Here is a 23,744-nt window from a genome sequence, read left to right on the forward strand (position 1 = left end):
AAATAAGCTGGTTCTCTCTCATTTAAACAAAAGATAAGAACACAACTCAATTTCAGCAGTGTGTTCAAGTCTGCCAATTTCAGTGTTTAATAAATCCAATTCTGCTTTTGATCATTCACATGACATTATATGGGAATCCATAAAAAATATATAAAAAAAATATCTAATGATTTCCCCAGTGCAGACCTATTTGATCTCTTTCTGAGACTGGAGAAACATTTCTAATTTTGTTCTAGAGGAAAAAAAAAGTATTTTCTTTGGTTGTGGCTGGGGAGAGCTAATCTAAAGATTTCCACATTTAGTGGTAGTGATGAGACATGGGCCATTTGTGTCTGACTTTTAATTGTCATGTCTCCAGTACAAAGCGACTCAGATGTGCGCCAACTTAAATTAAATGTTTTGCCTCCCAAACTTCCGGTGCATGCTGGTTTATAATTAACCCTCTGTTTCCCACCCCACCCCCCATCTCAAAGCATTCCCCCTTTGCAGTTCTTTTCGCAGCTCTTGACACGTATATAAGTTAGCTGCTGTAGTAACAGTGCTAAGCTGTGTCGTCTTTATGTTCCCAGCACGAATCTGTGGAAAATCAGGAGGCCTTTGTGTACTGTAGGCTGCTGCAAACCTCTTTCTCGCAATGTGAGTAATTTGACCCTGAAGTGGAGAAGGATGCTGTTAGTCTATTATCACTTTATACAAAAAAAGAAAAAAAGGCTGTGGTACAAAACAAAATCTAAATAGTTTTACCTTGCACTCTTTGCAGAGCCTAGGCTTTGGAAATGTTCTTTGTGTTTATAAATTGCATATTAGCACTCTGGGAATTACAGGAGCTCCGGTATCTCTTTAACCAACGCCAGCCTTGGCTGTTACCACATTGCATTTTCAAGGTGGCATGTTCTTGTGCATGCAAATATCCCCCCTTTTTATAATGATCCTGTATTGGAGGTGTGATCAACAGTCCTGATCCAAGGACACGCCTTACTTTACCTATTCACAGATGAGCAATGCATCTGAATTTCAAGAAGACAATATGCGATACAATACAGAAGAAGCATACTTGAGTGATTGTGAACTGTTGTTCTTGGTGTGCGTCAGAGTTAAGGTTAATAATAATACTACTGAGTTGAAGCCCTAGGCCAAAACCATTAATTTTGTGTTTTTTGAGTTTAAATATTTTATCATCAGTTAATTCCATTCACAACCGTTGGAAAATTCTTAATTTTGACTCCTAAGACAAGATGATTGTTTTACTTATTTTGTAGTTTACAGTGTACATCATAAAAGCTCAGCCAGATCAATATCCCTAATGCATTTTACATAAAAGCTAAGAGCTTACGTTGTTTCTGAGCACTGCACTTGTGCACTGGCAGAGTCTTTGTCACATCATGCAACACAGTAGCAAAAACTGAACAATGGAGGAGGGAGCAAATGGCTTTATAGACAGCCAGACTGAGTGCAAATATATGCTGTGGGACTCTTAATGGCCAGGGCAGTTTGCTATGTTTGAAAAGGGTGGTAACTATTGCAGAAGCATTTTTTAAATGAAAGAGTTGCATGATGAAGGGGGAGGGGGTTGTGTGCAGAAAACATGTCGAGTACGTGTGGTCAGCCCACTAAAGCAACTCTCTGTGAAGATCTTCAGTTTTGATTGACCTATGCTCAGTTCTTTTTGTGGTGCATTGTGAAATACAACTGAAGCCAACACAAGCCTGCTTACCTGGCCTTGCATTCGTAGCGCCGTCTTACTTTTGTTGGCCTTTGATTGTATAAAGATTGATTAGTTGATCTGATAAAAAATCTCCAATAGCAATCGTCTGTTCTGCAAAGAGCCGGGATTAATGGGTTTGGACAGGACAATTTGACTGGAATTTAAATCGACTAGAAAGAGGAGTATAAACATTTTATTCACTTGGACATTTTATTATTTATTTTAATGTTGTGTTCATACATTTATAAGGTATATGCAGACCATATAATATCTAAACTATTGTCTGCTTTTTTCCCTTATGAATATGAACACCAAAAATGTTTTATGCTAATGCAAGTAATATATAATTATTAGTAGTAATGTTAGTATTCATTTTGAAGACACCTTTATGCAAAATGACTTGCAGGGTTTCAACTACTAATAGTAATAACTACTTAATGAAAATATTAAGTGTTGAATAGTCTGGAATATTTTTCTGACACCTTCATTTTCACCCTAAAGTATCCACTAGCCTTTAACTGTTCAAACACTGGACTGCATTACCTACAAAAGGCATGATTTATCGAGTTGTCAAGTCCTGACGGTGCTCAGTGGCTGCTGCCCACCTGCACTCCTGGGAGCGGAGCAGCTGTTTTCCAGGTGATAGCCTCTCACCCCGGCCGTTGTCATGGTGCTTTTGACATAGGTAGCATGTGGTGGTGGTACCAAGTTACACATGAGAGGATTGAACCTCGGTTTAGGTGGATTAACTCTTAAACAAGTACACCCGAGAGAGGGGAACGTGTAGATGTGGCTGCTTGCCCTACTACTCGGGAGAGGGAAGGGCTGTGTTATTACCTGCTGGCCTCTCTGGATTAAGACTGGAACCTGAGAAAACAGTGTGAGACTTAGTGATTGTGTTCATTCATTAATAACCTTCAATCTTTTTTGTTTGTTTCTTCCCTGCCCCCCCCCCCCACCCCCCCCAAACTCCTTCCAGGTTCTCTGCTGTGAATGTTTATTTTAGGGACATTTGATCAATTTAATGAATTATTGTAGGTATGTTTTTAATGGATTTTGTATTATCAAACAGAGATAAAAACCTTATCAGAAATTAGGCATGAACGTTGATTTATTATTCCCTCGAAGTAAACGCAGATCTGTGAAGCCCATTCACAGTAATCTGTGTGATCTGTGGCCTGTATGAAGTGATGCATATTCAATATCTAGCCATTGACTGATTCGAGGTTTAGTCAAAAGGCTTTTTTCCATACTGTGTTTGCATAATATAATTCCAAAAAGCTTTTAGGCATCTTCTGTCCACATTGTTAACGTAGAAGTTTGGGATCTGACACTTTTGTTAATGGTTACACAAAGAGTTTTAGCCAAAACTAATGGAATCATTATATTCTCTTGTGTGTGTATATAATGTATTCATGTTTACTGATGGGGAACTATTAAGCTTTATAGTTGTGAGAATATCTGGAGCTGAAAAAGCGATGTGTGCTTGTGTCGGTTGGAATGTGGTGAGCGATTGTTGTCTGGGAGCCAATTCTCCCTCCGGTTTGTTGTAAAAATACAAATGTTGTAGTGGGTGTGGTGACCTGGAGGCATGACAGGCCTGTCTGCAGACCCCCCCGGGCCCTGTGCGGACGATGATGGCGCCTCTCTCTCGTCTTCCCAATTAAGTCACCTTACCTGGGATGTCATCAACTGAACCTGTAAACGCATTTTCTCAGAAATGTCTTAGTTGTTCTTTATCAGTGCCGAGTTCACAGGAACAGCAGTCTGGCTTCAGTTCAGCACAAAGGCATTTGTTTCCCTGAGCGCACTTGGACAAACACCTGTTTCACTGTCTCCACCCTTCTTTTCTTTTCTTTTTTCAAACCTTTTACCAAGTTCTCATTTTACACTGTTCATTCATATGGACTTGAACCACAAATTCATAGATGTTTCTTGTTTGATATATTTTACCCAAATGGGTTAAAATCTGATCTCTTCAAAAGGTAAAGCTGTGGGGGTAGCCGATACGAAGACGTCTGTTTTTAGAACAAATCTCAAAATCCTTGGTTTCACTGACTGTTGTGTCTGTGTAGTGAGGGTAGACCTCCCTGTATTCTTACTAGGGTCTTAAATTGACTAAACGTGCTCTAGTCAGGGAAGTTTTATAACCTCTGTAATTCAATGTAATGTAATGTAATTTCCTCCAGTTAATTCCCCTAGGATGACCAGAATGTGAACCCTGATTGTCCCGCTCATTTGACTTAAAGTTAAAGCCCATAAAGCATTCACGCAAGGGGTTCAAACAAACACCCCTCCACCCTTCCCTCCTGCCTGAACCCATTCATCTCTGTCACCCTGAGTGCCTTTGCCTTGCACCCCATCTCCAAGGCAACCCCTCGGGAGGTGTTTGAGTCTTGCGTAGAAAAGGGCCTCGTTGTTACAAAACGATCCTTCGAGGTGTCTGTGTACACCTTAGTGTCAGACGTGCATCATGTGCTGGTTGTTTTTGATGCCATTTTATTGAAATCCATGAAAAGACATCTTGTTCGGTGTTTTGGAGGAAGTGTGACTGGCTACTGTGCTATAGTTCAAACACATTACCCATAATGCAGCTGTATTGCAGGCCCTATTTATTGGGATTTTGTGAAATGGTGGTTATTGATATTTTGAGATTTTTGTGAACCATAGATCGTTAACTAAAAATAAAATAAAAATGCAACATATATAGTTGTTCACAGCGTGCGTGAAGCTATACCTTTTGTAGCCGACCACTAATTCAGAACGCATCACATTCGTGCTCATAACAGAGCTGACGGCAGTGGAAAAAGTCAGCGGGGCTGCTTATCTGGGGAGCCGACTGATCCCCATAGAGCAACATCTTAGCATTGCTGTCGGGGAAACCTGTTGGAAGGCTTGCAATGCTTCTATAATTTATTTTTATTTTTTGTTCCAGGATGCTTTTAGTGTCCTTGTTTTGCATGCTGATACTGAGAACATTACTTAGATAAGAGAGTGTGAATTGTTTCGCCACAGTAAATGTTTTGGGCTTTAAATGTTAAATAAGATTTATGGGTGTAGGACTTAATTATTCTGAGGGGAGAAACAAAGCATTCTGAAAATGAGAAAAATGTTTTATTGTGCAGCAGCAGCCTCCACCCCCCCACCCCCCCCTCCTCCCCCGTTGTTTAATGAAGCATCCCTTGCCATTAAGCTTACTCGGCATGAAATCTAATTGTCCTACTCTGCAAAGTTACTTTCGATAGGGAAAAGATTTGTATTTATCAATTGATGCGGCTAAATCAATCCTGGTGCATGTTTTCCTGTGTATATACATGTGTGTATTCATGAATGATGTGTGTATTATCTCTCCTGCAAACTACAGCGTGCCACTATTTCTACATGCCCGCTCAGACAGATTTGCAACTTACAAAAACTGTGTTAACTTAATCACAGTGGTTAATAACTCCTCTTGAAAGTCTGCAAGTAATGAGTTGAGCACAAGAGTATACATTTCAAATGTTATCCGTTGAGTTTGGTGCAGTCCTGAATGTATTGGTTGTTTTTTTTAATCCTCCCGCCTTTGACTGTTTCAGTGTGCCGTTCTGAGGGGGTGACCGCGCTGTACGGAGGTACGATCCAGGTGCCATGCAACAAAGGGGCTCCCATGCCCGAGGATTTAATGTTTGTGAAATGGAAATACGTAAGTGCTGTTTCTACCACGTCTTTTCCATGTTTCCCTTGAGTTTGTGTGAACCCTTTTCCTTCTGCTTCATCTTCATTTGTTTGTAGGTCTGTGCATGAAACAAAAACAAAAAAAAAACAGTCAAGCAACAAATATATCTCTGCCGTTATCTGTGCCCCTCAAGTAAATATTTTTAAACCCTTGCAGAGATGCTGGTAAAGTGAGGAGCATGGCCTTGGGGGTTTTGCTTGTGAGATGATGTCTGAAATATCAAGAAAAAATTAAGAACAGAAGAAGATAAATATAAGAAAGTGTACAAGCGAGAGGAGGCCATTCAACCCATCATGCTCATTTGGTGTCCATTAGTAACTAAGTGATCCAAGGATCTTATCCAGTCTTTTTAATGTTCCCAAATTTTCACCTTCTACCACATTGCTGGGGAGTTTGTTCCAGATTGTGTCTACTCTCTGTGTGAAGAAGTGTCTCCTGTTTTCTGTCTTGAATGCCTTGAAGCACAACTTCCATTTGTGTCCCCGGGTGCGTGTGTCCTTGCTGGTCTGGAAAAGCTCCTCTGGTTTGATGTGGTCGATGCCTTTCATGATGTTGAAGACTTGAATCAAGTCCCCACATAGTCTCCTCTGTTCCAGGGTGAAAAGGTTCAGTTCCTCAGTCTCTCAGTAGGACATTCCCTTCAGACCTGGAATAAGTCTGGTTGCTCTCCTCTGAACTGCCTCTAGAGCAGCGATATCTTTCTTGAAGTGTGGAGCCCAGAACTGTCCACAGTATCCAGATGAGCTCTAACTAGTGCATTGTACAGTCTGAACATCACTGCCCTTGTTCTCAATTCTACACTTTTGACAATATACCCTAGCAGTCTGTTTGCCTTTTTTATTGCTTCCCCACATTGTTTGGATGGAGAAAGTGAGGAGTCCACATAGACTCCTAGGTCTTTCTCATGCGTTACTTCTAGTTTTAGTTCTGTTCCTCCCATAGTGTAATTATAGTGGACATTTTTGTTACCTGCATGTAATACCTTGCACTTGTCCACATTGAATTTCATCTGCCAGGTGTCGGCCACAACTGAATATTATCTAAGTCCCTTTGAATAACCTGTGCTGCCGAGATTGTATCTGCTGAGCCACCTATTTTAGTACCATCTGCAAATTTGACAAGTTTGCTAAAAATCCCAGAGTCAAAGTTTAAAAATGGCAATTTGAGTTTAATTCGGAAGGAGAAAAGTATTATTGTAATTATTAAGTGTTGTAGGTTGTTAATACAGTTGTCATTCATTATAATATATACTAGATTTGAATTGTATTGTAATAGTTCAACCTAAATGTATGTTTTTATTAATTAAATTAAACATTTCTGTCAGATTTAGTTTTTATTATTCAAACTTCCATTACTTTTGTATGTAATTAAGTGTTGCCACACTTTTTTTTTTAGAGCTTTTCCATTCTCCTGTGTTATTTCTTAATTATTTATATAAGAAGGGTTTTGCCTGCCCTTAAATTTCCTCTCTCGATGAAATGCCCTTTCATTAACAATTTCAATTTGGCATATGTGCTGCCATGTTGGTTTCATGTCATTTTCTATAGTAAGAGATACTTTTTTCCCCATTTAAGCCTGGTGTAAGACCAAACTGATTTTATTTTGTTTTGTGCAACCGGCCCCAGATCATTAATATAGATTAGAAAAAGCAAAGGCCCTAGTACCGATCCCTGTGGAACTCCACTAACAGCCTCACTCCAGTTAGAAGCGACTCTAATCGACACCCTCTGTTTCCTAAACATCAACCAGTTCATAATCCATCTACTTACATTACCCTGAATGCCTACAGCTTCCAATTTGAGGATCAGTCTTCAAATTATCAAAAGCTTTTTGGAAATCTAAGTATATCATATCATATGCTTTCACGTGATCTACAGTTGCAGTTGCATGTTCAGAAAACTCTAATAAATTAGTAAGACATGATCTGCCCCGTCTAAACCCATGTTGACTATCTCCAAGAATATTGTTTTCATTAAGATGCTCCTCTATTTTCTGTCTAATCATTTTTTCCAACATTTTACAGACCAATCAGTCTCGCCTGCATTACTTGTAATTTCCTGGTCTCATTAATCAGTTTTTTTTGTTTTGTTTTTGTTTTTTAGGAAAAGGGTGACATTCACAAGGATCTTCTGACTAAACAGGCACAGAAAGAGGATGTTAAAATTGTAGCTGAAAATGATTACAAGGACCGAATCTCGGTGGCCACCAACTACAGCCTGCTGATCAGCCAGGCCAAACTGCAGGACCAGAACACGTTCACCTGCATGGTCGTCACCCCAGGGGACATCACAGAGTACTCCGTCACCGTCCACGTGTACAGTAAGTGTTCAGAGGATGAGAGGACTTTCTCTGTTTAGATGCTGCTTCCTTTTGGACTGAACTGATGTACATGCAGAGTTGTAACCAAAAAAGAACGTTTAAGGAAAAAAGTATTTATTTTACTACATCACTGGTGTCATTACTTCACCATCTGTCCTGCTTGTCTTCCAGAGCTGCCTGACACGCCTCAGATCAAAGGCAAGGCCACCCAGCTGGAGAATGGAAAACTGGCTAAGGTGAGTTTCTTACATACCTGTGAAATTAAGTTGTAAGCTAGTAGTAGTCACTACTCAGGGGGTTACTTTTATTAGTCCTATGCCTCAAGGTTTCAGTTCTAGCATGGCCGTTATGAGGCATGAAGGTAGCGGCGCAAGAGAAAGTCATAGATGCATCTTCATATACCGTTGGCTTTTCCCTTGATTTTTTTTTTTTAGGATTTACCGTGTGTGGCTTTCTTTAAAGGTGCACTTCTTTCTTTCAAGCACACAACCTGTTAAGACTGCACCTGCGTTCTGAGTCCCCTCCCATCCGGCTCCTCCGAGGGGAGTGGGAAAGATTAGTGCGTTTGGAGAAATTGCCTTAAGTGGGGGAATACTTTCAAAGCACCACTGGTTGCTTTGAATTATAGATTAAGATGAAACGCAGTCACGGAGTTCAAAGCCCACACTGCGTGGAGGTCTGCAAGCCTTCCTCTGAGAGGGAGACGTTATGCTTTAGAGGTGCCTTGGTTGGTGTTGTAATTTCAAATGTACTTGAGAGTTTCATCGAAAGCATTTTTGTGCTTCAAACTCCTTAGACTTAGACTAGCTAGAGGAAAAGGCATTTATATTTTAACCTCTCATGAATGGGTGACCTTCAAAGACACATGGTAGTGTGCTCAGTATGCTGGTTGATACAGAATGCAGTTTACTTTTGTAATGTATTTCAGGCCATTCCTTCTGTTAGGCCCTGCATATTATCTGATGCAGACTTCGCAGCAGCTCTTTGCGTGCCTTTTTCTGTGCTTATTTGGTTTCCTGTGCCACTGCTAAACCCTGGGCTAATGCATCATTCACCCTCAGCATAAAAATTTCTCCATTATTGCATCTCAGCGATTTGACCAATCTTTCCCATGTTTGCGTCTCCAGTCCCCAAAAGAGAATTTCGCTGCCGTTCAGTTAGTCTGAGCCTAATCCTGTCACATTTTTATTAATGTCGCTTCAGCTTTTCCTGTAATAGAGTTTTTGCAGATTAATTTTTCTTGTAGAAGAAGGGGGCATAATACGGAGACATGTTTTGCTATCAGACTGTACTGAGGATATAGTTTTACAGATAGGGATTGGAGATAGTGTTTCTGTTGTGCTGAAAATTTGCCGATCTGTCACCATTAGTGAAGGTACCTGCCAGAGTGAATCAGTCTAAACTCCTCAGTGGGATCACTGAGGGAAGGATTTCTATTAAAAAAACTTCTCTTAACGATTGAACATGATCTCTCACACTAATGGGCGGAGTGTCACTCGAGTGCTTTATTGTAATGGTCTGTTACCCTCTTCACTTAGGTGGCGACGTTCATGGAGGAGAGAGATTAATCTCAGCATCAGATATAATTAGCATCGGGGAAAAAATAATAATGATCCGTTTTCTACCTCTTCTATATGCAGGATGTTTTACATATATGTCTGACATCGGTACAAATCAGCTCTGAAAATAGCTTGATATTAATCAGAGGACTTTTCCTGGAGCTACAGTATCTTCTAAAGAACTATGTATTCTTAATCTATTTGACTGAACATTTTCATTTCATTTTTAGCAACGTGAATATAGAACTATTTTTGGAATGGAAAAATAAGGTTCTTTTCTGCAGAATATCTTCCAAGATATGTTTGTCATCTCAACCCCACAGTTTTGGTTTTGTTTGGTCTGCTGGTGTTGATGTCGAAGAGACAAACCTCCCTAATGACACTTGGTTCAAATGTTTTGAAACAAATTCCCTGCTACTGTCTTACCTGTTAATGTTGCAATTCAGGTGGGAGACTGTGTTGCAGAAGCTGCTAGTCCTGCAGGAAACATTATGTGGTCCAAGAATGGGAAGCCTCTGGTTTCAGATGGGAACTGTAAGTTCAACCATGGTGGCATGAGCTGCCTCAGAATATAAAATGATATTATATATACTTTTTTTTTTTAATTGTATAGCAACAGCTATTCCATATACAGTAATTTATAAAAACAATCATTTTACTTGTTTTTGATTTTTAAGAAAACTGTGTGTGTGTGTATGTATGTATGTATATATATATGTGTGTGTGTGTGTATATATATATATATATATATATATATATATATATACACACACACATACAGTACTGTGCAAAAGTTTTAGGCAGGTGTGATAAAATGCTGTAAAGTAAGAATGCTTTCAAAAATAGGCATGTTAGTAGATTATATTTATTTAAATGCAAAGTGATTGAACAGAAGAAAAATCTACATCAAATCCATATTTGGTGTGACCACCCTTTGCCTTCAAAACACCATCAATTCCTCTAGATACACTTGCACACAGTCAGGGATTTTGTAGGCATATAGTCAGGTGTATGATTGAACAATTATACCAAACAGGTGCTAATGATCATCAATCCAATATGTAGGTTGAAACACAATCATTAACTGAAACAGAAACAGCTGTGCAGGAGGAATAAAACTGGGTGAGGAACAGCCAAACTCAGCTAACAAGGTGAGGCTGCTGAAGACAGTTTACTGTCAAAAGTCATACACCATGGCAAGACTGAGCACAGCAACAAGACACAAGGTAGTTCTACTGCATCAGCAAGGTCTCTCCCAGGCAGACATTTCAAGGCAAACAGGGGTTTCCAGATGTGCTGTCCAAGCTCTTTTGAAGAAGCACAAAGAAACGGGCAACGTTGAGGACCGTAGACACAGTGGTCGGCCAAGGAAACTTACTGCAGCAGATGAAAGACACATCATGCTTACTTCCCTTCACAATCGGAAGATGTCCAGCTGTGCCATCAGCTCAGAATTGGCAGAAAACAGTGGGACCCTGGTACACCCATCTACTGTCTGGAGAAGTCTGGTCAGAAGTGGCCTCCATGGAAGACCTGCGGACAAAAAGCCATACCTCCAACGTGGCAACAAGGCCAAACGACTCAACTATGCACGAAAACACAGGAACTGGGTGCAGAAAAACGGCAGCAGGTGCTCTGGACTGATGAGTCAAAATGTGAAATATTTGTCTGCAGCAGAAGGCAGTTTGTTGGCCGAAGGGCTGGAGAGCGGTACACGAATTAGTGTCTGCAGGCAACAGTTAAGCATGGTGGAGGTTCCTTGCAAGTTTGGGGCTGCATTTCTGCAAATGGAGTTTGGGATTTGGTCAGAATGAATGGTCTCCTCAATGCTGAGAAGTACAGGCAGACACTTATCCATCGTGCTATACCATCAGGAAGGCATTTGATTGGCCCCAAATTTATTCTTCAGCATGACAACAACCACAAACATACAGTGAAGTCATTAAGAACTATCTTCAGCGTAAAGAAGATCAAGGAGTCCTGGAAGTGATGGTATGTCCCCCACAGAGCCCTGATCTCAACATCATCGAGTCTGTCTGGGATTACTTGAAGAGAGAGAAGCAACTGAGGCGCCTAAATCCCCAGAAGAACTGTGGTTCGTTCTCTAAGATGTTTGGGTCAACCTACCTGCCGAGATCCTTCAAAAACTGTGTGCAAGTTTACCTAGAAGAATTGATGGTGTTTTGAAGGCAAAGGGTGGTCACACCAAATATGGATTTGATGTAGATTTTTCTTCTGTTCACTCACTTTGCATTTAGTTAATTGATAAATATAATCTATGAACATGTCTATTTGTGAAAGCATTCTTACTTTACAGCATTTTTTCACACCTGCCTGAAACTTTTGCACAGTATTGTATGTATATGTATATATGAAAGTTCTTACTTATTCAGTTCTGGAATGATTGCAGTGAAACTAAACTTAGTAAATGTCTTCCCTCCTGTTTGCAGTAATTTTCATCAACAGCTCCGTGCAGATAGACAAGGCCACCGGTCTCTCCACTACATTCTCCAGGCTGGACTACACAGCCAGCAAAGCGGACGTGGGAGCAATGTTCACCTGCTCCGTCCAGCACGTCCTGGGGTCCAATCAAGTATCTGCTGCCGAGACCTTCCCCATCCACTGTGAGTGTTGACAGCAGCTCTCTGGGGCTTTTGTGCAGAGCTTAGCTGCCCAGTCCTCTGGGGGAGAAACGTTGATTTTGAGACTGAAGCCAAATATCGATTTCCTTTTTTCCTTCAGTGGAGGCAGGAATGTTTTGACAATAACCTTCGTAACCCGTAAGTTGCCCTGGATAAGGGCATCTGCCAAGAAATAAATAAGTTAGAGGATTTTTGTTGCATCTTTCAATCATTCGTTCTATAAAGAATATCTGCATTCACTTTATTACATCCCTAAGTAATGATTGTGCACATGCAGAAAAGCTTCCACAATACCGATTAACGTCCCCTGGAGAAGCAATTGTGAGAAACGGTGTTCCTCGTTGCTGTGGTTTCATTTGGAGCCGCAGCAGCAGGTCTGTCTGCGTAGTTACTGTCCTGTGCCTCGAGGTGGCCCTCAAAATTGGTCTTATCAGAGTCTATAGGCTTTTTGACTCGTCTGACAGCGTGTGTGTAATATGCTCTGTCTGGCACAGCACTTATTGAAGGTTGAAAGCAGCTTTTGTGTCGGGCCCCGGGGTACAGATGCAATGCGGCTCGCTCTGCTACCGCGTTCAAAAGAGATATACAGGAAATGACTGGTAAAATTATGCTAACTGGCCGAAGGGTGTATCGCTTCATCTCAAAGTGCTGTGGCAGGGTCGCAGTGAATTCAAAAGTTGAATTTTTCATTGTGTGTGGTCTTTTCACAGATCCCACAGAGAAAGTCAGTGTACAGGTGCTCAACAAGGTTCCCATCAAAGAGGGAGACAACGTGACCATAAAGTGCACTGCTGACGGGAACCCCCCTCCCACCAGCTACAATTTCTACATTAAGGCAAGTTGTCTATCATTTGATTTCAAGCAAAATTGCGTGTCATTTTGTGTTTTCCATCACTGTTGTGACGGGCATTTTCAATTTGAGGGCCGTGATTTTATCATTTTGCATCAAAGACCTTGGGGTTTTCTATTGTGTTAATCATTTCCTATTGCTCCTTGCAGGGCAGGCAAGAGAAGGTGATGTCAGACACGTACACTCTGACCGGGGTGACGCGGCAGGACAGTGGGGAATACAACTGCTCCCTTGTCGAGAACGACAAACTCATGGATTCGACCAGCATCGTTGTACACTGTGAGTTGGTCCTTAAAACCCATCCTAAGGATTGCGCGTGCTGTGCCAACAATACAGCTAATCACTTCATTTGTCCGGTTACATTGTTGCCTCGCAGGAAGCAGAGTGAGGATGTGTTCCAGACAATTCAATTACGGACCAACAGCAGGATTTATTTTTACCATTAGTGGGGATTTTTGATTTAATTGTATTACGATTACATTCATTAGGAAACGGGTGCAGAAGCAATCGCGTTCATATTAAAGAGGGTAACTGTGAAGTAAAATAATGCACAGATGGGGGGGAACTGCGTTTAACTGCTGACAATTTCCTTGAAGCTTCTGGTTCCCCCAAAGTGTGCCTTATTTGTACTAGATCAGAAATGAGACCGCATGCCCCCATTGTAACACAGGATTGAGACTTTAAATCACCCTCTTTTTCAGGAGGAGATGTAAAGATGTTTTCTATGTTTTTTATTCTTCAGTTACAACTTTTAAAAGTGAGTGCTTAAAGTTATGAAATTAAGATAAGGATTAATTATTTTCACATGAAGGGGGACACAAGAGGCTGGTACTTTCGGCAGCTCAAAAGCATGACCTTTCCTCCATGTTTTAATGGATAGATATCGGGACAAATGATGGTCTGTTTTTAGTCGCAAGGTGGCTGTGGAGCTCATTTCATTTGAATTTTATCTATTACCTGTGCAGACCTGGAGGCCAGTCTGAACCCGACAGGCCAGATCACTGGGATGGTTGGCGACAGCGTGAACATCACACTGCAGAAACAATCCTCTGTAGAAATGAAGGTTTCTTGGATGAAGGTAGGAGCAAATCGAGAGACTTTAACAAGGCCGTAAGCCGGGGGATTACACACTAGTGTGATGTCGTGCATCTCAAACAGGATGAAAATACTTGCGTTACAAGATGTGCAATGGTGCTACGAGTTTAGATTTGACTACTACACGCCAGCTGTGTGTGACGCTGTACAGTGTACACACTGTAATTCACAGTCAATTGACTGGCAAAGTACGGGAAGGCAACAATTTGGTCAAACTAAGCATTGCATCCTCTTCCCCAGGATAATGGCAAGACTGAAGAACCCAAACTGAGCAAGCTGAGGTACCAGGATGCAGGCTACTACGTCTGTGAAGTGTCTGCTGTCGGGTTACCGGGAGTAAAGAAGAGCTTTGCTTTTGAACTGACTGTTGAAGGTGCAGATTTGTTTTTTTTCTGGGGGGGTTGAATGCAGGCTGTGTACAGATGTTATAGAATATATTTTGCTTGCCTGCATCTACACTTAACAGGACCGTACTCCAATGTGAAAAATAAAGTAATACACACCCTTACTCTACATTAAAACCTTTGTCAGTGAAAGCCTGTGCTGTTTTCCCCCTGAAACTGACCGGGTAACTTGCCTTCCAGGGAAGCCACAGGTCAGTAAGCTCACCAAAACCAGCAGTAGTGATGGGAAGCACAAGGTACTGAGCTGTGAAGCCGAGGGATCTCCGAAGCCAATTGTCCGATGGAACATCAACGCCACCACTGTACGTGATTTTTCTTTTCTCATTAATATTCAGCAGTGTATAGCCCAGCAATAGAGACACTGCCTGATGTGTACATCTCTTGTGGGCTGGACTCAGCGCTGGCTCATGCTGAGATGGGCAGTTGTGACACAAAGCGAGATGGCTGGCAGTTTTACATGATGACACTGGTGTCCTTTTACAAACGGATCTATTAATGAGAATGTTTGGGGTCTGGCCTATTTATTAACAGCCCCCACAACAGAGGGGACTAGCTCCTGGCAGGTTGAATCAGATTTGCCAACAAAAACAAGATTTGCTGGCTCCCTTAGCCTTATACTGTGCTTAGTCTTTTGATCTAGTTTTCTACAGGAGTAAATCAAATTAGTTGCATTCTGCAGAGCACTCTGGTCTGCCTTTTAAGTGTCAATCACTGGCTCGCTCTGTTCTCCTGTGTTTCGACTGCTGCCTCAAACACCTGCCGAGCAGCGTGTTGATGTTGTGAATTCACAGACCGTGTTTGTGTTGCATATGCATTTAATTCTCCAGTCTTGCCCGGGCAGGACGTAAATTCACTTGCCTCGTCAGAGAGGCTTTATTCTCTAAGTACCCTGGCGGTTTTGATGTCAGATGCCGGAGAGGCAGAAGTGCTTCTGTCAGTTGGTTCTGAGAGCAGATTGCCTGTCTGGCTGTGCTCTGCGGCCACTCAGAGAGGAAATCAGAGAGACGTGAGGGTCATCTGTTCACCCCGGCGCAGGAGTGCTGAGGAACCAGCTTGATTTATTACAGGACTGCTTGATTAATCCTCTAAAGATGCACTGAGCTGTTCCTAGCCTCGCCTGTCTCTATATTACTGTGTATGACTGAGCTGCCTGCAGAAAAGTGCTCTGTGCGGCCAGTGGCTCAAATGCCATTTCTCAACCCTTTCTCCTGGGGGGAAGAGAGTCTAGATCCTTTTAAAAAGCAAAAATGAATGCTTTGTCCAGAGGAGTGAAACCCAGTGATGTGTTTATATTAGAAATGGGAACAGCAGGTGTTCTGAGGAGCCGTTGGATGTTTCATCATTTTCTCAAAGATTGTCTTATCTGTCTTATCTGTCTGCCTGGTTTTCTGTTGCCACCCTCGTAACTTAATATGTAAACTTGAGGGCACAAAACCAATCAATGTTAAAATAGATTTACCAATCAATGTTGAAATAGATTTTAAGAACGGCTCTACCTGTTCTGCTGTGGCAAAACTAATTGTGACCAGCCTGGCTGTTTCTGTGAGCTGGGTATTGACGCGCCTCCGGGCTTGTTAGTTACAGTTCTGGGTGTGGCCAACAGTTGGAACTAGCTGGCTCTACAGTTAGAACAATGGCTGAGGCCTCTGACTGCCCTCTGGTGGCAGAAAAGAATTATGACTGCAAACTGCAGTTACTACAGGGCTGGGCAGAGGAGCATGAAATATCATTAAACGGACCAAGTACAGTGGTGTGTTTCATTGCGATACGAATGACGGTGTGCTGATCACGTGACTGTGTGTATTTGCTGCTCCACAGGAGAAGGAGAGCCCCTACATCAACGGAAAGTTCACCCACACCATCACTGTGGTTCCCCCGGGAAATGTCACTGTCACCTGCACAGCCAGCAACAAGCTGGGCGAGCACGAGCGCTCCATCAGCGTGTCATCTTGTAAGTACGCCTGCACTTCAACACCCGGGTCACCGGCACCGGCACCGCCTGCCAGCTCCCTCTCTCTCTCTCTCTCTCTCTCTCTCTCTCTCTCTCTCTCGCGAACTGTGCACAACCGGCATCCAGGAACCTCGCTATCAGGGTCCCCATCTCCCTAAAGCAGAGCCAGTGAGAAAGGTCTTTGGTTAATAACCTCAGGTGAATTAGTATAGTTCTGTCGCAGAATAAGCCTCCGAGAACAGAATAGGAGAGAACGCTACCAACTTTTACACTTTTCTGTTTTGACTTGTTCTTGAAAGCCAGTTTCCAGTGTCATTAGTGATGGGTTACTGGGCCGTTGCAAAGAAGTGTGTTTGTGTGAAAGTGTCGAGCAGATGCTAAACAGATGTTTAACTCGCACCTGGTTCCTGCTGGGACAATCTGAGCCTGTTGGTGTCTTTCCTCTCCTCCTGTCTGTCTGGCTGTGTTGGGTGCTGGGTTCTCTACACTCAAAGCTTTTTCCCTCCTCCCTCTCTGCTTTGATTTCCACTGTTTTCAAGTACCTCCAGAAACGGCCTCTCCTATTACTGCGAAGGCTCAATTCACAGTACGCCGTCGCTGTTTCTTTTCTGTTTACGGAGCAGGATCACTGCCACTAATCCTTTTGGTGATTCAAGCCAAACATCATTGATTACAGATCGTTTTTTAAAGTGAAGGAAAGTGCAATGCATGTGTCATTTGTCTTGTGGTTTGGAAGTTAATTTTATTTTATATCTTATTTCAGTCATTGTTGATGAGGATGACCATGAAACCGGTAAGTTTTTTGTTGTTGTCTTTCTTTTGTGTCAGCTTAACCATAAGGAATGTCAATGGACTGAAAAGCTCTCAACCATTTCGGTTATAAAGCGATCTGTAATCTCTTAAAGCTGACCAGAACCAGGACACTAGGGAGAGAAAAACTACAGGATACCATTGACTGCATTGAGAATCCAGACCGCCATCTTAGTTTGCCAGAGATGACTAATTGTAACCCTTAAAGCACTGGAGGTCTATATTTCTAGCTGGTCTGAAATTACTGAACATTTTCCTCACTGAAGAACGTTGAGAAAGCCACAGATTACTAAACTAGCCTCTGTGTATGATTTTAAATTACATGCTCCCTCTGGCTCCTCCCTAATTTAACAGATGTGATATTACACTGATTCTGAGTTTCTTAATGGACAGAAAAAGCTTTGAAAACCCTGCAGTTAGAGACGGCTAATGGCTGCCAGCAGGTGGCCGGAGATCACAGTGTTTTCTAACCACGTGGCGTTCGTTTTCAGACAAGTCGGAAGACGTGAATGACCAGGCCAAGCTGATCGTGGGCATCGTGGTGGGGCTGTTGGTGGCCGCCCTCATCGTGGGGCTGGTGTACTGGCTGTACATGAAGAAATCAAAGTAAGATTTGAGCTTGACCTTCTGTTCTTCTAATGAATTTGGCTGTGAAGATTTCTTTAGTTTTACAGTCATCACTGCAGAAATGTATTCCGTCAGTGAAATGAATTTGCCAGCTGTTAAGAGGCTTAACCTGTGTTGGCGGTAATGGGAACCATAAAGATTTTTCACGTCTCCAGATTCAGAGCGGAATTTAATTGTATTCTAAGACCCTACGACTAAAGCATTTAGTCTGCACTGGGCGTCCCTAATCTACATGTGCTGCAAGAGGCGTTTTTAAATGAGAAACGCTGTTCTGCATTTCAGATTTTTTTTTTTTTTTTTTTTGTACAAGTTCTGCATGGTTTCCCTCCACAACCAAATGATTCGATCTGCCGTGAATAGTGATGTGTGACAGGGAGGCCAAGCAGGAGAATAAATGGTGCGTCTCTCTCTCTCTCTTTCAGACAAGGAACCTGGAAAACCGGAGAGAAGGAAGCTGGAACTTCAGAGGAGAGCAAAAAGCTGGAGGAGAACAACCACAAGGCAGAAGTGTAGAGACCACGGTGGCAGTGGAGAGATGAGGTGAGGCTGTCGCACACTTTAAACACGCTAATTAATGAGCCCGTGTGAGGAACTCGGAAGCCCTGTGGATGTCTGTGCGGCACAGATTGTAAACCTACCGTTTGTCTTCCAGGGAAGAAGCCGTAACGAGATGCCTTTCACATTGGACTTGCTGTCTAGAGAAAAAGCAAACGAATGACACAAACACACAAACTATCTGGAAAGCCATTTGATTGGACGCCATCCTTCAAGCTTTTAACGCACAGCACGTTCAGTGGAAACCATTTTAAAGACAAGCCAGAACTGTACAGAATTAGCGTAACTACCGCCAACATTTAAAGAAAAGCTCAATGGAAATATTTGTGTTGTATATGGATTTTTTTTTTGCCCCCCCGCCCCTCTCCCCTGAGTCTGCACTGAAACTTTTGTTGTTTTTCCCTCCTTGTGTTCCTGGTGAATGCCTTTGTTTGATACACTATTTGTTGGTTCAGTGGGTTTCCTGTTTTGTTCAGCTCCTTTTGTTTATATTTTTTTCTGCTTTAGTAAAAATGTAAATTCTCGGTACACTATTGACATCCATATAAGTATGTGAATTTCACGGGCGAGCAGAATCGTATCCGACCGCTGCCAGATCACCCCCCCCCCCCCCCCCCCGGTTAGCTGTGGCCATTATCGTTCTTCGGGCCGACCGGTTTCGTACATTTGACGGAGACTGAAGACTTCACTGCTGTTACACTTTTGTTCGTGTCGGACCGCATGCGTTCTTGTCTTCACATAACGGTTTTAAACTTCGCCGAGTTTTAACGCTCCCCTCCTCCTCTGATATAAACATACATTTGGTGTGGGATTCTTTTCATATTTCTTGACTGAAATGGGTTTTTTCCCTCTCTCTCCTAACTAGCATCCATAAAAAGCACAGATGCTAGAACAGTTCCATCTGAAGAGAATAAAAATTAACCTGAGAGTTCAGGCCCCTGTTTGGAACATTTTTGTATTTATTTTAATGTAAGGCAACTGCTTGTTGTGTGGCTGGACTAGCAGTGTTAGAGACCCGGCTGCGGAGTGGTTTTGAACGTCTGTAAAAGGACTCTCTGGTCAGTAGCTGCTGCCCCTTACCTCCGCCCCCCCAGCCCCTGGTCATCATGTTGTCTCTAATCATTGGACGCGGTTTGCATCGCGACTGTAGCACTACACTAGAGCGCTGAGGTCTCTCCACGCGCACACTTTTGTTTCCTATCAAGGTTTTTCTTGTCACGCACTACGCATGTAAACTGCCAGGTGTCGCGCCCCTCACTACGTCGGGTTCGAGTGGCGCAATTCGGGCTGTGATTATACACACTGTGTTCACATTAGTTTACGGTCCACTGTAAATATTTTGGATCGGGATGGTTAGCTTGTTTTCGGCACTATTTATACTGTAAGGGACACGAGTCTAGCAGTGCTTCAGCATTCATTAGGTAGGTATAAGACATTGTGAACAGATATCATGTAGGTCTCTGGATGGTACTGTGCTGTACTGTACACTCGAAGGTTTTAGCCTTCACTCAGAACTGACAGGCAAAGCAGTACTAAGTTATGTATAAAGTTTAAACCCTTTTTCCCCTTCAGTGAGTTTTTCTATAAAAAGTAAACCAAAAAAAAAAAAAAAAAAAGTCCTCTGGAGAAGATCTTGCAGATGTGCTACTGGAGTTTTTCTTTAACATTGTTGACAAGCTGTTTTTAATTGTTCTGCATTTTCTGTTCATTTTAAAACATCCGTTCAGGTCAGCAGTGAAACCAAAGAGGGGGGAAAACAATTAGAAGGCCATACTGGTACTGTAAATACTGATTTTTGTTTTTGTACTTTTGTTTAAAATAAAAAGTGTACATTTTGAAGAAAAAAGAATAAACTCCAGAAAACGTAGTGCTGGGTGTGTTTTTACTGTGCTGTCTGGGTGCCTTCCTGCACTTCAATAAGGATTGTCTGGATGGGAGAAAGTTGGAAAACAAACTGGAGGCTCAGCGAAGGTTTTTGATTGGAGATGTGAAAGTGATCAAAGATTCATATTTCTAATTGAAAACCAAAGTCCACAGTGGGCTGGAGAGATGGGTGTTGCTGTGGACAGGTGAACACCTGTATGATACAAGTGTCCCTCAGGCTACAACATATGTGACGGGGTGTGTGTGCTCTTGGGTGTGTTACCTGTTCAACACTTGCTCTTGTTGATGCACCCACAGGCAGGTATGGGAACAAAGACCCCTCTCTCACCCTCACCCACAGCCGTAACTCTCACCATTGCCACTTGGCTCTCAGATATTAAGCCCTGATTTTAATTGACACTTATTAAAAAGAGAACCACAAGGTGCTAACAGCTAAAACACAAATTTCCTAAATCATATCTGCAGATTAAAAGCCCCATGTGCAGATAACAGGCAAACATTTCCCTATCACTTCACAAAGTGCTGGCAGTGTTTGTGGAAAAGTAGCACCTCAAAGAGCAACCGAGATGCAATTTCCACAGGTGACCTTTAACACCAGTGTGCTGTACCGTTTCCTCTGCCTTTTAACTAGCATGGAAATGTGACTTCGGCATATGCTGGGTTCATTTGTCTGCAGGGTGTGAAACAATAACAGGAGTGGGTTTTGTTTTTTCCCTGCCAAATAAAATGTCCTTTAACACCAGAGCCCTGGGGAGAGAGATGCTTTTCCCATCAACACCTTGGCACAGGTGGTTACAGGCTGCTCACTGAAAGCCGCTCTGGTTAGTGATCGCTCTCCTGAGCTGAATTCTAAACACTGAAATCTGTACTAGGTAGTCATGGTCAACAATATGAAGTTTAAATTACATTCTTCTATTCCTAACTACCATTTCTGAATCCCAGACAAACTGAACTAGTTTTCCCATCATGCTTAGGGGCCGATACTACAGTTCTGCTTCCTCACAGCACATCAGAAACAGGAAATAAAAGAGCCCAGACATTGTTCTCATGTTTTGTTAATACTGGTTTTATAAAACATTTTCACAAGAACAGATTATGTGTTATTGAATTGTTGAAAAATGGAAAAATATCTAGAGAATGCTTTCATAAAATATAAATTAATTGCACACATCACTATGTTTTACATGTTAGACAAGGCTTTTTTTTTTTTTTGACAAATACGTTTTCTTAAAAATAAAAACCTCTTACTGCAACCTGAAGAGGCCCATCAGTCCTCAGCTGACGTTGATGGACCTTCAGTTTTGGACTTTTCAAGTTTAAGACGAAAGAAAAGATGACCAGTGCAAAATAAAGCTTCAAGTTACGACACGTACAACCTGAACACAGAAAGAAGAGGATGCAACTGGTATCACAACGAAATAAATTCACATTGTCATAAATAACAGGGAACCATGGGCGACTGATACAAGCTCATGCCGAAGGCCTTTTCCAAATCCTGATTAAACCAGTTCATGTGAACCCCTCCTGGAAATAAGTTGACATTGATTTACTTGTATTTGTATTCTATAACTTTCACCCATGATGGGGAATAAACATTTTAAATGCACTGATAGGAGGCAAAGTATGGGTCTCACCCCAGGGCTGTTCTAGATGTTTTGGTTTTTAATTTACATTTTTAGCAAATCCTAATTTTGCTATCAATTACCAGTAACATTTAAATAGGAAGGTTTTATGACATGAGGGCATTTGCTGGAGAGCTGCAGGATTTTGGGGAACAGATCCAGATGTTTTCCTGGAGGAGACTTGGTTACAATCCCATCACAGCTGAAGGGAAACTGTGGTTAAATGTAGGAACCAGAGAGCATTAAACTCTGTACTGGTCTTGCATAAAAAATAATAATGATAATAATAATAATAATAATAATAATAAATCACCCACTTTCACACATATTGCTCATAAAGCAAGACCAGGCTCCTCTGCACAGCCGCTCTGTGAATCGATTTATTTTTGGCACATGAAGACACTAACCCTGATCCAGCTCTAGTGGGGTTGTGTCCCAGGATCAGAAGCAATGATCAGACAGGCTCGGCTGCAGAGAGACGCGCCTGTGTGTCCGGGCCCGTCCGGGACGACTACATTCAAGATTCATTAGCTTGTATAAGTGAATGGGAAGGCCGCTGTCGGGTCTGATCAGAACTGTAGAACTGTCCGTTTGACGTGGTTTTTACATACATTCATAAATAATTCCTTCCAGGAGACAAATGGAAGCTTTTGTCAAACACAACCTGCCTGGATATACATGTTAACACACCCCTGGTCTACAGCGGAAAGGTCATGCAGGGTCGGGGCTCGCGGGGCGGCCGTACCGGGGCCAGCAGGGGCGTCTCGGCAGAGGTTCCCCGTCCCGCTGTGACGCTGCTGGGCAGACGAACCACACGATCACAAGAGATCTCCACAAAGTGTCACTGGAATGCAAAACAGCTGGACGTCACAGCATCTCTTCACACAGCGAGAGTGTCTGCAGAGAGCAGGGGTGTCGGCTCGAGAGTTTCACGTAACTAAGCAACTGTACGATGGTCTGCCTTTTGGGGTTTTTTTTTTTTTTTTTTTTTTTTACAAAATAATGCACTCTACATTCAGAAATGAGTTTGTCGACAACAAAATATTTTCTCAGAGAAAAGATTCAGTAGTGAAGGCCACATGCGTTTTTTTTGTTTGTTTTCCCCCCGTTTAGTTTTTGCATCACTGATTCAATTGAAATGCACAGTTCATTAAAGCGTGAGGAAAATAAAACCCACGGTGATCCGGCACGGCCCCGGCAGTGTCTCCCGGTGAGGCGTGAGGGAGCGCAAGGGCAGGGCGGCAGCAGCAGCAGCAGCGCGACGCAGCCACGGCACAGGGACAGACGGACGCACACCGGCCACAGGAACACGAAGGCAACCAACACGGCCGCAACGAAGACCCAGCTGTCCACTGTAAACAACAAGCTTTTCACAGGTTTCACGTTCGAGAAGTAAACTTAAATGTCTTCAGTTCAACCCTGATTTATATGGCTAAAACAAATAGCTGTGCATTGCTCCCTGCGTTCACGTAAAAAAAGAGAGAAATCGAACAGGAAGAATCCTTTCTCCACATTTCCTCTCTCTGCTTTCCCCACGGCAGCTCTGGCAATCAAGGCCACTGCCTAAGAAAGTCTTTTCAGGGAATCCTCCTGCAGTTTGAAAATCAGGTTCGGCGAGTTCCCCCCCCACCCGGCTACAGGTTGCGTCCCGGGGCCACCAACGCAAACTCGCGCAGGATGTTCCGGGCCACGTCCACCTTGTTCTGGGCGATCATCAGGGCCCTTTTGACGTCCTCAAAGCAGTAGCCCTCCCCCATCAGCTTGGCGATCTTGGCGTCCACATTCTCCGCGGCGTTCTCGTGGCCGTGCGCCTTCCGGTGGTGGATCTCCGGGGGGGTCTTGCGCGGGAGTGGTTTAGGTGGCCGGGCGGGTGCCTGGACGCCGTCTACGAGAACTGCAGTGAGAACAGCAGATTAAAAGGCAGGCAGAAGTGGAAGATGGAAACGAAACATTTCTATCCGTGAGCGTCATGCGGTTGCTCAGATACGGCACGATGCATTCCTGGT

General features: G+C 42.7%; 2 protein-coding genes across 4 annotated transcripts in view; one reads left to right on the forward strand and one right to left on the reverse strand.

Annotated features, from left to right (window-relative positions):
- Nucleotides 1-20,099, forward strand: part of alcama (activated leukocyte cell adhesion molecule a) — a 56,371-nt gene extending 36,272 nt beyond the window's left edge. The window contains exons 2-16 of the mRNA XM_066699472.1: nt 5,281-5,387; nt 7,523-7,739; nt 7,911-7,975; nt 9,745-9,832; nt 11,749-11,922; nt 12,651-12,775; nt 12,940-13,069; nt 13,756-13,868; nt 14,126-14,258; nt 14,470-14,591; nt 16,108-16,240; nt 17,004-17,033; nt 17,542-17,656; nt 18,100-18,217; nt 18,330-20,099. Of these exons, the coding sequence (XP_066555569.1) occupies nt 5,281-5,387; nt 7,523-7,739; nt 7,911-7,975; nt 9,745-9,832; nt 11,749-11,922; nt 12,651-12,775; nt 12,940-13,069; nt 13,756-13,868; nt 14,126-14,258; nt 14,470-14,591; nt 16,108-16,240; nt 17,004-17,033; nt 17,542-17,656; nt 18,100-18,190 (1,643 nt within the window). The 3' untranslated portion in view covers nt 18,191-18,217; nt 18,330-20,099. The remainder of the gene's footprint in view (nt 1-5,280; nt 5,388-7,522; nt 7,740-7,910; nt 7,976-9,744; nt 9,833-11,748; nt 11,923-12,650; nt 12,776-12,939; nt 13,070-13,755; nt 13,869-14,125; nt 14,259-14,469; nt 14,592-16,107; nt 16,241-17,003; nt 17,034-17,541; nt 17,657-18,099; nt 18,218-18,329) is intronic.
- The window catches only part of cblb (Cbl proto-oncogene B, E3 ubiquitin protein ligase), a 78,114-nt gene continuing 74,188 nt past the window's right edge, over nt 19,819-23,744 (reverse strand). For all 3 annotated transcript variants that reach the window (XM_066699471.1, XM_066699470.1, XM_066699469.1), the window contains one exon: nt 19,819-23,632. In XM_066699471.1, coding sequence (XP_066555568.1) covers nt 23,373-23,632 — 260 coding nt within the window. In that variant the 3' untranslated portion in view covers nt 19,819-23,372. The remainder of the gene's footprint in view (nt 23,633-23,744) is intronic.

This window comes from Amia ocellicauda, chromosome 3 (genome assembly GCF_036373705.1).
Source record: "Amia ocellicauda isolate fAmiCal2 chromosome 3, fAmiCal2.hap1, whole genome shotgun sequence".
Lineage (NCBI taxonomy): Eukaryota > Metazoa > Chordata > Actinopteri > Amiiformes > Amiidae > Amia > Amia ocellicauda.